Source organism: Ambystoma mexicanum, chromosome 8 (genome assembly GCF_040938575.1).
Source record: "Ambystoma mexicanum isolate Mex_15411 chromosome 8, UKY_AmexF1_1, whole genome shotgun sequence".
Lineage (NCBI taxonomy): Eukaryota > Metazoa > Chordata > Amphibia > Caudata > Ambystomatidae > Ambystoma > Ambystoma mexicanum.
This window is the reverse complement of record NC_090929.1, coordinates 439,116,426-439,129,409: the sequence shown is the minus strand read 5'-3', so window position 1 is coordinate 439,129,409 and position 12,984 is coordinate 439,116,426. Positions and strand designations below refer to the sequence as shown.

At 47.1% G+C, this 12,984-nt stretch overlaps 1 protein-coding gene across 2 annotated transcripts in view; it reads left to right on the top strand.

Annotated features, from left to right (window-relative positions):
• UBE4B (ubiquitination factor E4B) overlaps window positions 1–12,984 on the top strand; it is a 2,401,822-nt gene that overhangs the window by 500,732 nt on the left and 1,888,106 nt on the right. For both annotated transcript variants that reach the window (XM_069609995.1, XM_069609996.1), the window contains 2 exons: window positions 1,192–1,333; window positions 1,980–2,080. In XM_069609995.1, the coding sequence (XP_069466096.1) occupies window positions 1,192–1,333; window positions 1,980–2,080 (243 nt within the window). The remainder of the gene's footprint in view (window positions 1–1,191; window positions 1,334–1,979; window positions 2,081–12,984) is intronic.

The following is a 12,984-nucleotide window of genomic DNA, read 5'->3' as shown; positions in this document are numbered from 1 at the left end:
CTTGCGCCTTCCGGCACAGCACTCTACAGGAAGTGGGTGCATTGGGCCAGTGCCGTTGAGGCTCACCAGAAACGGTTGCTAGGCAACCGGGTAAACACTGGTGGCGGTAGCCATTTTCCACAGCTCTTTGTGTGGGTGAACGAGAATGGGGCCAAAGGAGAGGCAAATAAAGATTAACAGGGCGCACAGATTGAGCGGGGGTATTTCATCCGTAGTGCTGGAGCGGGATTGTGGTCTTACCCTGCCACGGACCGCAGGATGCTGTCTGGTGAGGTGCTTCTCTTAGAGGCCGAGCAACGACGTTGCAGGCTGGGCTCCTGCCCACCTGATGTTAACGGCTGCAATGACTGCAATGACTTTATAGTTACACAAATTCCATATTAACTACACTTGCTACATTCTAAATCACAACATTGCACTAACAACACGTCTACCCCAGTCACCACTATGGTGCGCGCAACGCCAACCCCTCTTTCCTATTGAAACCTTTATCGACCACCCCAACAACAAAGAGTTGCCTTAGTCCCATCCCTTTCAGGAGGACACACAAGTATAGAGAGGAACAATGACTATGGACTAGGAGTGCATTGGTGAGTAACTTCTAGCTAATCATTAAAATAAATATCACTTTTGTAGCATCCTACTGTCTGCTTTCTTTTCATTCAAAGGTGTACATATCCAGGTTTAGTGTTCTGCCATGTACATGTGTTGCTGTGTGCTATGCTTGTAAATATTCCTTTGAAAGTTCAGAAAAAGGTAAGCTCATTCCACCTGAGAATATAAGATGTTGAAGCGTATGAGATTTATTAGCTTTTATACACTGTTGTGTTGTCCATTTCTCCATCATTGAATCTCAGAGTTCACAAGCTTTAACTACTTTACTGTTAGGCTGGGAATGGTCTTGCAGTAAAATGACATGGGGATTTTTAAGTATGGTTATACAGAACCTCTACACTTCATTTTGTTCTTTTTTGGCACAACAAGTGAGTGGGTAAGGCCCTTAGCTCTGTCTCTGAAGACCATCTTCCATTTATGTATTACTTAGTTGTGTTTAATATGCAAAAGTCTCAACACATGTGTTGTGTGAAAGAACAAACTTGCAAGACAAAAGGTAGGTGTTTGTCCATGTAAGAGCGATGTTGAAAGCTTTAATCAGGATGATCCTAATCTTATCTTTCTCTCTGTCTGAAGCATGGGGACACCTGGAGGAGCAGGTAATTCCTCTTCCTGCTACGACCGCTTCACTATTGAGACATGTAAGGAGACAGAGATGTTGAACTACCTCATTGAGTGCTTTGACAGAGTGGGGATTGAAGAGAGGAAAGCCCCAAAGGTAAGCAAGTGTTATCTTGAATGCCCAATGACATTAACCTGTCATTTATCGCTACACATTGTCACAGGGGATTCCTTTTCTTGAAGGTATAGCTGTGGGAATTGATTATTGCTTGTTCAGAGATGTACAGATGAGCTGCCGTTTAGATTTTTTAATATGAATGTTGGATTTGATCAGTATTAACCCGTGGGCTGCATGTGTGTACACTGGTGGAAGAATTTGTTTTTAAAGCTGCACACATTTGTGCATAGTGTATTGCTGTTGAAAGCAGTACGTAACTAGATTCTCTTGTGTTTTTCTTGGTTTATAGAATAGACAGCAGGTTTTCCATCGTCGGGTGTGAGTAGCTCTCATAGCCGTTTTTCTTTGCATTCTGGTACATGTGCCCATGTTTTATAAAGGAAAACATCGAAATTGTAAGTGTCTGAATGCATTGAAAAATTCACAACTGAATGAATGTTTATATTTGTTATGGAAGAACTTGATCTCCTGGAGCAGCAAACATATTGGTATAGTATGTGTTTTTCATCTTCCAGGCACGCACGCGTGTTTTATCTACTTCTAATACTGTTCCTGTCTTGCACATATTTTCATGGTGTTAAATCGGACCTGTCTTAAAAAGGTGCTTTTTTTTCTGTGTGCGCAGATGTGCAGCCAGCCCGATGTTAGCCACTTGTTGAGCAACATTCGATCACAGTGCATCTCCCATGCTGCCCTGGTGCTGCAGGGTTCCCTCACTCAACCAAGGTTAGTATCTGAAAATCCAATCCACTTTGACATATGCGTATATAGAAAGGGGGAGGGGGCTTTGTGTCCTGTTGACAGGGCTACAGGTTGCATTATCAGCAAGAAAAGTGGGTTTGGAAACAGTTTGTTTATTCATTTCTAATGCGCACCAGACCCAGAGGTATCAGGGCGCAGCAGTTGAAGAAAATGCCAGGCTTAGGTTACAGAGTTACAAGTTATATGCAGGAATAAAACATATATACAGGTTATGAGCAGGAGTGCTACATAAATACATCAGGAATAAAAACAAATATACAGGTTATAAGCAGGAATAATACATATATACATCAGGCCTATGTTAAGAAGTACTTTGAGGGAATATACAGATAGAGTACAGAGGTGTGGGTAGCCCAGCGGTCCAGCCTACCGGTCAGTGGATTTGAGCAAGTTAGTGTAGTTGAGTCTAAATTTCAGGTATGGTTGATCTTCTCTGAGAGGGTGTGGCAGAGAATTCCAAAGTTGGGCTGCTTTCACGGGAAAGCTGCTGGCACCTACCTTGGCCAGCTTAAATCTGGGGATAGAGAGGCAGTTGGCGTTACTAAGTCTCATAGGTCTGGTGGATGTTCTCCTAAGGAGTCTATCCATGAGGTAGCTGGGGGCAGCATTGTTTAGTGCTTTGAGTGAGGGATGCTATTTTTAGTAGGATTTTATTGTGGGTCGAAAGCCAGTTATTTTGGCACCTAGTCGCTGAGATATGTGATCTTCTGTCCACACCAAGTGCAGCTCTTATGGCGTTGTTTTGGAGGATTTGTATCCTCTGAATGATTGATCTATTGGCGCTGATGTAAAGGGCATTGCAATAATCTAGCCTGGAAAGTATTAGGGCTCTGGCCAGGATCATACAGTTGTCACTCGACAGAAAGTGTTTGCCGGTCCCAATGATCTTATAGGTGTAGGCGGTGGCCGAGTCCATTGATTTCCCTTGTTTGTTGAAGGAAAGGGTGGAGTTGAGGTCTTTACCTCCTTAGCCACCTTGATGAGGTTCCCATCAATTATGAAGGATGAGTACTCCTGGCCTAGGTTCTTAAGGTTGGTGTGGGTGCCCAGGATGATAAGCGCGGTCTTGTCATCATTCAGGCATAGACCGTGGGTCGCCATCCATGCCTGGATGATGAGATACACCTTATTCACCAAGGCCAAATCCTAGTCGTAACCCCCGGAAAGTGGGAGGAGAATTTGAGTATCATCTGCATAGTTAGTGTAGGTGACCAGAAGGTTCAGATCAGTATTGCAGATTGATTAGCTGGAAGCTTCTTTGTAACTTTTGCTAGTAGCCTAGAAGAGCCTGGTTGGCTTGACATTAAAATCTACCAGGTGCTATTTTGATTCCTCAGGCCAACTGTTGTCATTCAAGCATACCTACCTAACATTAACTGTGTGTTTTTTGGAATGTGTGAAATAAGCATCAGGAAATCTTTAGAAGGCAATTATAGCATAATGGGTCATAAATTAATGATAAAAAGGTAATGTGTACATCTCATGTGGAAGTTACATTTAAGACCCACTTTGCTCCAACTCCTTGTTACTCCTGCATGCTGGGTGATTCTGATACCCAGGAGCGGTTTGTGCCTCCTCATCAAATCCTTATTTCAATGCATGTTGGAAAAGGTAGAATACATTCATCCTTGTTTCTAACAGTTGATTATTTTTGCTCTGTTATTGCTCTGTTATTGAACAACAAATCACATGACTCACGAAATACAGTTTCCAAGACCATTTACTTAAGATGTTAGGTGAACTGCTGCCAATGTATGAGTTTTCTTCATAGCACAACAGGTATTCCCCTTGTCATGATTGAGTAAACAAGGTGCTTAGGTCTTGCCTATTATGGGGATGCAGGTTTCTCCTATTGTGGTGTTACTGGTCTCTCGCAGGTGCTCTAAATACAACACAGTAGCAGGAATATAGCTCAAGCTCTGTGTCTGGGGAAATAGCGTCCAACCAATTCTTGGTTCAGATCAGTCATAGGAACATAGCACCCAGTGGTCTTTTGTCCAAAGGTTCTGTTCAGAGTTATAGGACCCTGTTGCTGTTTTTAATCCACACCAGGAAAGAGTGCCTGATGTATGGTTATAGTGCCCTTCTCTTCTCTCTCTGTCAGGGATTTCCCAATATATTCTACCTCTCGCTTCCTCTGTCCCTCTCTCCCTCTGTTCCACTGTTCCACCGTCCCTCTCTCTCACCATCCCTCTCTCCAGAATTCCATGTTTGGGGTTCTGCAGTCTCATTTTATGGGACCCCAATCTTTTTGCTTTTTCTCTCTTAATATTTTGTGTTTTCCAATTTGTTTTGGCGGTAAGAGAGACTTGTGCTGTAGTCCCACTGTCTCTACATCCCTTTTTACCTTAAGGTATATGCATTGGGTCACCCATAACATGCCCATTCCCAGAGGCACCCCATTTTTGCCCTAGAGTGTTTGTCATCCTGCATTGGTTTTATGGGTTAGGTTTGTGGCAACTAATTAGTTTTGGCTTCCCCGGGGATGCGAGCTGATTTACTGCATTAGTAGCCTAATAATACATTTATGGTAGCCATTTGACTATTAATGGGTTTTTTAAGTCCTACTGGCCCTTTTGTTTTAAGGGTCTTAAGGGTTTCTTTTGTTCAGGGAACTCAGGAGGCAGCACTTAAAATAGTTGTTCTATCCCTGTCTGAAGTGTGTGAGTGCACGATGGCAGCCTCCATAGTGCTTTGAACTTGTTTAGACACGTTCCTTACCCATGCAGGCTAATATACTTCCTTTTGTGGTTGACCCTGTGTCTTTGGCAGTTTTTGAGTGCAACCTGATTGACTAGCTGCCAAAACCTTTTTAAATGCCCTAATGGGATTGGTGGGCTGCCAGAAGCCAGCCCCTGTGAGTCATGTGGTATATGTTCCAGATCTCATTGCTGCTGGAATTTTGGAAGGTGACTGGTCTGCTTACCTGCTTGAGGTTGTCACACTGTTTCTGCTGTTGCTGGATTTTTAGGCCCTTTTCTGAACATTCTGGGTGCGGGTGGTCTTGGCACAGCTCTTGTCTGGGTTTTTAGCTGCTGGGTGTCCTTCCCGTGATATTTTTCCTGCTACTGGTCCCCATCTGTTGGGAACCGGCCATACATTCTGGGACCATTTCCAGGTCGTTTTACTGCATTTTACTGCCGTCTCTTACCAGTGTGTGCCGCCTTTGTTTTGGAAGCTGCTGCCTGGAAAGATGTTGGAATGCAACATCCCAACAAATCTGCTTACCTGGGCTCTCTGTTCGCCAGCACTGTAGTGCTGTTGCAGAGGCCGTTTCTGCTGGTGTGCTATCCATGGTTGCCTGCTGAAACGGTGGGGTCTGCCGTCTGTGGGTTCCGCCGTCCTCCTGGAGTCCTCTCTGTTGCTGATTTCTCTTAAGGATGATGGGTCCAGCTCATGTGACAGACAAATGTTCTTCTTTTGAACCATTGGGGTTGTTGTTGGCTTGGAGCTCAGGTCCCTGAGTCACTGGATCCTTCTTTCACCCATTAAAAGCATTTAACTACCCGGTTTTTCTGTTTTCATGGAACTGTGTTTTCAAGAACCAACACTAGAAGTGCCCACGCCTGGGCCCTGGGTTGGTGGGTTTTGCATGATACTCCATGTCAGGGGTTTCCATGATCATGGGGTCTTCAGGTCCCCTTCCACCACCCACATTAACCCATTGCTTATCAATGTGGGCTGAATCATACTCTGCTTTTCTTCTCTTGCGGCTATTGGGTCTCAAATCATCCACTGGATCTCTTCTTGGTCTCCACTAGTGTCCCCTTGGGTCGATTGCAATCTTCTGGGTACCTGTGGGAAGGAACTGAGACTTACCGGCTTTTCATCATAATCACATGTCAGCCTACAGACTTTGTTCTTTTGTTTCCTATCAGCCACTTTCTTCAACTTTGAACTCCTACACGTGACAATGCAAGGTACTTAAATGTTGGGAAATGTTTTCTGTTTGCAGCTTTCCCTCCATAGACTTCTATGGAATCCTCCAACTTTTTGCTTTTATGTCGAACCTATCCTGACTTTTGAAGGTAAGTAAATAAAACCTTTTTCTTTTACTTACTTTGCTTCGCTCATCTGTTTTGGGGGTAGTGCTCAGTCGCTACGGCTATCAGTTCATCCATTACAAACATCTTTGTTTTACCCTGCTCACATCACCTTACAGTGAGGTGTGGTAGGGCTACTTTGTATTCTTTCCTCTTTTGTTTTTTTTTACTAACTTTATGGTCGAAACCACGATGCTGAGAGAACAGCAAGGGGTCCGGTTACCTGCAGCCATGCCTAGTCGCAGAGAAGGAGAAGGCCAAGAGCGGAACGCCGCCAGAGTTCAAGAGAGTGAAGCAGAGCCAAAGAGGAGAACCCAAGCGAGTGCTGTTCCCAGGGATGTTTCCCAGCTAACCCAGAGGTAATGGGGAGAACAGGAGAACCGGGAGGCCACCACGGAATCGTTATACATCTGGAAAAACTCGTCCCAGTGAAATGTACAAGATATGGAATAGAAAGGCAATAAACTGGAATTGTAACACTGTAAGAAAGATGATCATGAATAATCCTATACGAGAGACCATTAAGCCTTGGATACAAATTCCCTGGGAAGAGGGGAAAATATCCCATAAGGCAAGAAGTGCAGAATCGAGAATATCAGAAAGAGAATCCTGCGAGTACGAAGTAAAGGTCAGTAGAGCCCATAAAGGAGAAACTTTCACGAATAAACCCAGAAGCGAGACTATTAAGCATTGATATACGATATAAGGGGGGTGGGTGTGCAGGTAACCCAATACGTGCTGCTGGAGGGTGGCTCATTAATGCACAGAGAAGGGACTGTAGGTTTGCAGATACAGACCCTTAAGTGCTGGGGGAGCCCTGAGGCAGTTAAAGGGCACCTGGAAATGCAAGAGCCTGGGCCCAAGTTCAGTGGGTGGCTAGGTGACCAGTGAACAGAGCAGCCAGGGAAATCAGCAGGGGAGAGGAAGAGAGAAAGCGGAAGCCAAAAGGAAGGTATTGAGTTGCTTCTGGAATGGAAGGTGGTTCTGTTCAAGTTTGAGAGCGGCGGGGAGGCTGTTCCAGCGGGAGGTCCCAGCCGAGGAAAGGGATCTGCCACCCACACTCTTCTTGGAGAATTGGAGGTGAATGAGTGGAGAGCTCAAGAAGGAAGGTGTTTAGGAAGAGAAGGTTGGAGGTAGTGCGGTCCCAAGCCCTCGAAAGCCTTGTGGACGATGTAAAAGGGTCTTGAATATTGGATACCAATATCCAGGCAGGGAACATCCCTTAAAGCAAGAAGTGCAGAGTGGAGAATATCAGAAAGAGAATTCTATGAGTGCGAAGTGAAATACAGTAGAACCCATAAAGGAGAACCGCTAAGTAAGCCGCCCCAGGAGAGGGAACATTAATCGCCAAGAAACCCTATCCCAGCAAAAATAAATGTCATATGAATCCAAAAGGCAAAGCAGCCTAGATCAAAGGATAAGACAGAGGGCAAAAGAGGATCATTTGAACATTGTCCATATTAAGAAGAGTAAGCCCAAAAACCTACTGAAGGAGTTACAAGAACGAGAGACTATTTAAAAATAGCCTACTAAAAGAACTTTGGAGTGAAGGAGAAACTCTTTGATAAGTCACAGTCAGGAGAAGGGAGTCTCCTGGCATCATTTAGTTGGTTAGAATAGAGGTAGGGCCAGGTAGAACTAGTTTTTGGAGAGCAGATTATTTTTATTTGGAGGCGTTCTGATGAGAACCATTGTTATTTATATAGGCAGGGAATACCCTCATAGCAATAGGGAAGGATGGACATTATTCTTATAATATATAAGCAGTGGAAATGCCAACACCGTGTCCATGTCCTTCTTCTGACCTGCCACATTACTTCCATGATGCTTCCAGGACGGGCTGGTGGCAGCATATATTTTCTAACATTCTCGCGTGCACTTTTGTATTTTACCACATAATGCCTTTTAGAGCACCATATGCTCTAAAATGGCTGCACCATAAGGTTTGCCTTGTATTTTGGGCATCTTGTCTTTTGGCCTTCTTCCTTCCCTCTCAGGGCCAGATAATCCATATGTGATAAGACATTTCCCATGTAATGCCTTGGCTTTCCAGGGCAAAGTGGAAAGATGTGTTTGTCGCTGAATGTAGGGGCTGAGACTGTCTGGTCCCAGTCCACATCCTAGTCGGAGTGTGTCCGTTGTTGGCCAGATGTGGTGGTCAGAGGCTGTCCACTATTGGTGGGCTCGTGGCCAACTCCAGCTCGAATTTAGGATTAAAGGAGGACTCCTGCAGCCATTCTTGAGATAATTGTTGGAGCGAAGACCTCTTCAAAGAAGAGCATTCCACAGAACAATGTTGATCATCATTGCAGCCAGTCAGCATTGCCTTCAGAAGAAGACCTGTTCCTTTCTGTGATGTCTTGAGGGCCTTCATCTGTGCTTCAACCACTGGCAGCCGTTAAACCCCCTACAACTGAACTAAGACATAAAGTAAGTGGGCCCAACAAATTCCTAAGCCTCAGAAGTGACTTCTGACAGAATCGGAGTACAGGGGGTGAGTTAAAATACCTGTTTCTGCCCCCACTCTCCATAGGGTTTAACAGACACAAAGTCCTAACTCTACCTCTCCTTTTCCTGGTTGTGACTGGTGGAGTTCAGGCCAAAGATGCCCCCTGTGCAGAGTTGTGCGCAGAGATGTGTGCCAGTCCAGGAGGCAGCGTCAGTCTTTCTACTATTGCCAAATTGTTTCAGCAGGAGGAGCCTATTTTATAAACACTCCTTCCAGACACGCAGCACCACAGTTGTGCGCAGAGTTATGTGTAGTCCCAGCAGTCTAGGAGGCACTGTTGGTTTTTCTACTATTGCCACATCGTTGCAGCAAGAGGAGCCTATTCCATAAAAATTCCTTCCAGACGCGGAGCATCGCTGAGTTGTGATCAGAGGTTTGTGCAGTCTCCGGTAGACAATCGGTGGAGGATCATCACCACGTATATCCAAGCTTACTCCTGACCACGATAATTCATTTTCAAGTACTTGTTAAAGTTGTATGGTCTCGTAGTTTAGCAAAGCCTGGTCGGCCAAGTTTGGAGGAGCAAATGTTTGACATGGCTCGCTCACTTCCATTGTGGTTCTCACCAGGAGAGGGGGAGCCGGGCCAGGGTGTATTGGACCTCTTATATCCCCTATTCCTATGATTGGGAGACCTCCAAAGGGCAACTCTTCATTATAAGAAGGCCACCAAGATAACTGCCTTCTTTAGTTAAGCAGGTCTGAATCCAGATTTCGCAGAGTCTCTCATTTCTGTTATCATCCATGATGATCTTGAAATGGTGACCCTTGTTACCCCCTCAATCACCGATCTAGAGATACGAAAACTATCAGATTTGCACTCTATGCAGAGGAAATCGCACTGCCCTCCGGCGGTAGATTCTCCGCCTTTATATTCAGATAAACTGGATGACTCAACATCCTTATATATGTTACCTCCCTGCCCATGAGCGGCAATGATTTCACCTACCTTTATTGAGAAAACGGTGTTTGATGATGACAGCAATTCTGGGCGTGCATTGGTGGCCTTAAACTACTTTTGCATCTCTTTTGTAGCTGGTAAAATAGCTCACCTGGGTAAACGCGTGTTGCTGTGATCTGTGTTTGATCTGCAGTTCCGAATCCCTTCTCAGGTCGATAAATGAGTACCAATTTTGATTGAGCAATAGTAGTAATGTATGCTATCTAAAAAAACAAATTATTATTTTTGAAAACGTTAAAACAGAAGTTAAAACACACACCATTTTACTTCAGTCAGTCACCGAGAAGTTGGACAATGCAGCGCATGAGTCCGACTTGAAATATTTATTACATCTGGAGCCGGATAAAATGAGATCGAATGTATCCCAGGCTATTTCGATTTTACAACAGTCCACATGTTCTCCGCGGTGTACCAGTGAGATTGATGCGGGTTCTTCCTGTGTGTATGTCGAGCCTACTGTGGGTTATGACTCCCTGCCGGTACAATCTGAGAAAGTACTTTCTCCTCTGTTCGCAGTTGGACCAAAGCAAAAAATGGTGCAAATTATGGATCCAGTGTGCAAAAAATCCATCGCAAAAACAAAACATCTTACAAACACCATTGATCCAAAAAAGTGGGTAGAAGATACTCTAGAAAATTCCTTCGGAAATGAACTATACAGGAATCCTTTGCACAGAAAAGTCCCCCCAAAGGTTCTTCTAATACAACTAAAAGTCAATTCTTGCACCGGACAGAGGATGAAGTGGGTCAGGTGGGTGAATATGGCTCGATGTCTGACTCTAGCTGGTGTGGACCAGTGGCAGATGCAGCAGGACCGGCACCACTGAGAAATGTATTAAATGAGCAAAACGCATCTACTTCCTCTGGATTGATAAGTAAGAGCGGTACATATCAGTCCTCTCTACCCCCAATGGCTGGTGCTATCACGGTGAGTAAACAGTCGGTTGCAGTTCTAACTGGTATACAAGATGGTGTCCATGATCTGGGGGTAGGAGGGTACCACACGGTTGGCGGTGAATACTTTACAGAGTGATATTTGTATTAATAGGGTAACCATTGCCACTCAAACATCTTTGGGCAGCCGTCGGTCGGCAAAGGACATTTCTACCACGTATGATAGGAACATAGTTCTGCAGGATGGCACCAGTGGAAAAACCACTTGTGCAATACAAACTGATAAATGTGGTGATTGTTATCTTTCTGATGTTACAATAGGAGATGCGGTCCCAACTAAATAATATAAAGGTTATGCACACAGAATACAATGATTGTGCACGTGAAGGGGCTACTAGATCCCTTTGGTTCTCTTTCGAATGCTTAGGTCAATCATGCACCCGATTCGGGCTCATGGAGCAGGAACCGCCCTGTGGTTGTCGATACTCTGGATGCAGAGAGCTAATCAAGAGTCTGCCCACTCAGGGTCACACCTGCTTGTGTGTAGAACAGGGATTGGGAAAGACTAGAACAGTAGTCTTTGATCGGCAGCAGAATATTCAGGGGGGCTCACCCGTCAAATATTGGGTTGGATCCTATGACCAGTGTTTTGCAGGGTGCCATTAGCTGTGAGAAACCTCTGAGAGGAGGCAATGACCACATGCGCAGAGGTCACCCCATTGGGCCTAATAATGGCCCTCTAGATGAAATGAAGTTGGGTCAAAAACCTCATCCACACAGTCTTTTAGTGGAGCGTCTCGGATGGGACGACGTACCGCTAATATTGAATTGATCATGTTACTGGCGTTATTTGACAATTCTGAGGAAAACCTCAACAAAAGACATTGAAAGGGTCGAGTTTTTCGATCATGAGCAAATGGATGGTGTCATTGTTGATCTAGCTTTGAGAATTGTTTTGAGACCATCATCAGGGAAACTGCACCCCTAAATCAGATGGGCTTTGATGTAAAAGAGCTTGGAAAAGGGGCGTGGCTTGGCGCCATGGTGAACGGTCGGGTCCGGTTAGAGCTCCCGGCCGCGACCGCGTGTTTACCTGTAATGCCCCAGTAAAACTCCGGTTTCCACGAACAAAGTTGGCGTCCTGCAGAGCCGGGAGGCTTCTGCAGCCCATGCCTCAACCTCGCCGCCCTAAACTGGAGGGGGACCGATTTTGAGCTGAATCCCCCCTGCGAGATGTTTCGGCGTTGGCGGCATCCCAAGATGGCGGACTGCTGAGTGGCGTAATCTGGCCTCCCCTCTAGAGTCCGAGCTGAGCGGGAACTGCGGGAGCTCATTTTGGAGCCGGTCACAATCTTTCCTCCTGAATCGGCAAGAAACAGAGCCCTCCAGCACCCCCGCTTGAGGAAGCATCCGTGTTGGCGCAGTGCCCGACCATGAAAGCAGCGGGTCCCTCCTCCAAACGGGGCCCTGTGAGCCCTCCTGTCCCGGCGTGGGAGGGTCGAGGCACCGGGTCCGGAGACAGGCAGCGGGGCGAGTCCCACCACAGAAAGTGGCAGCGCGACTCTTCGCCTCCCCCCTCACCAAAGTCAGCGACTCTCTACTACCAGCAGCCTGCGGGAGCACCAGCACCTGTGGTGACCGCAGAACCTGCATCTGCAGTGCCTGTCACTGAAAAAAGCGGCCCCTGCCTTCAGACGGGGCCCAACGAACCCTCCCGCTCCAGTGTGAGGGAGCCTCCGGCGACCATCTGCGGCGTTGAGGCAAGTCCGGCCTCGGAGGAGCACGGCACGGGCCCTGCCTCCCTCTCCGAACTCACCAGCTCCCCTCCCACTGCGGCCCGGAGGAAACATCAGTGCCCGACAACGCAAAGCAGCAAACACTGGCGTTCTTCTGACGGAGCCTGGAGACCCTCCCTCCCCATTCGGGTGTGGGAAGGCCGGCGCATCGGGTCTTGGGTCCGTCAGCAGCGGTGGAGTGAGTCCCGCCACGGAGGAGAGGGGTGCGGGACCCCCCCCTCCCGGATCCACCAGCTCACCATCACCTGCAGCCCGCGGGGGTCCGTGGGTGACCCAGAGGCTCCTGCGTCCCGGCTGGAGGTGGGGGCGCGGGGGACTACCCTGCATCAGTCCGTCATCAGCAGTGCTCGAAGCCGGGGAGAGAGAGGACCCCCAGCGATCCCGGTGGCGTGGATTCCGGTGCCCGCTCCCGGAGGAAGGTAGAGCGGCACCTGCCGCATCACGTAGAAGCTCCCTGAGCCCGCAAGTCATCCTCCCCACTCCGGCTCTCAGGCGAGGAGGTGGGGTGCCTGCTCAGCCGCGGATCCCTCCGGGAGTAGGACCTGGGCACGGACTCGCCCACTGAGTTCCGCGGCCCTTGGGGTCCCTTCACTCCCTCCCCCAGAGACACCATCCAGCCCCCGGAGAAGCGATTTGCCCGAAGGCGGCCTATGACCCTGCTACCTT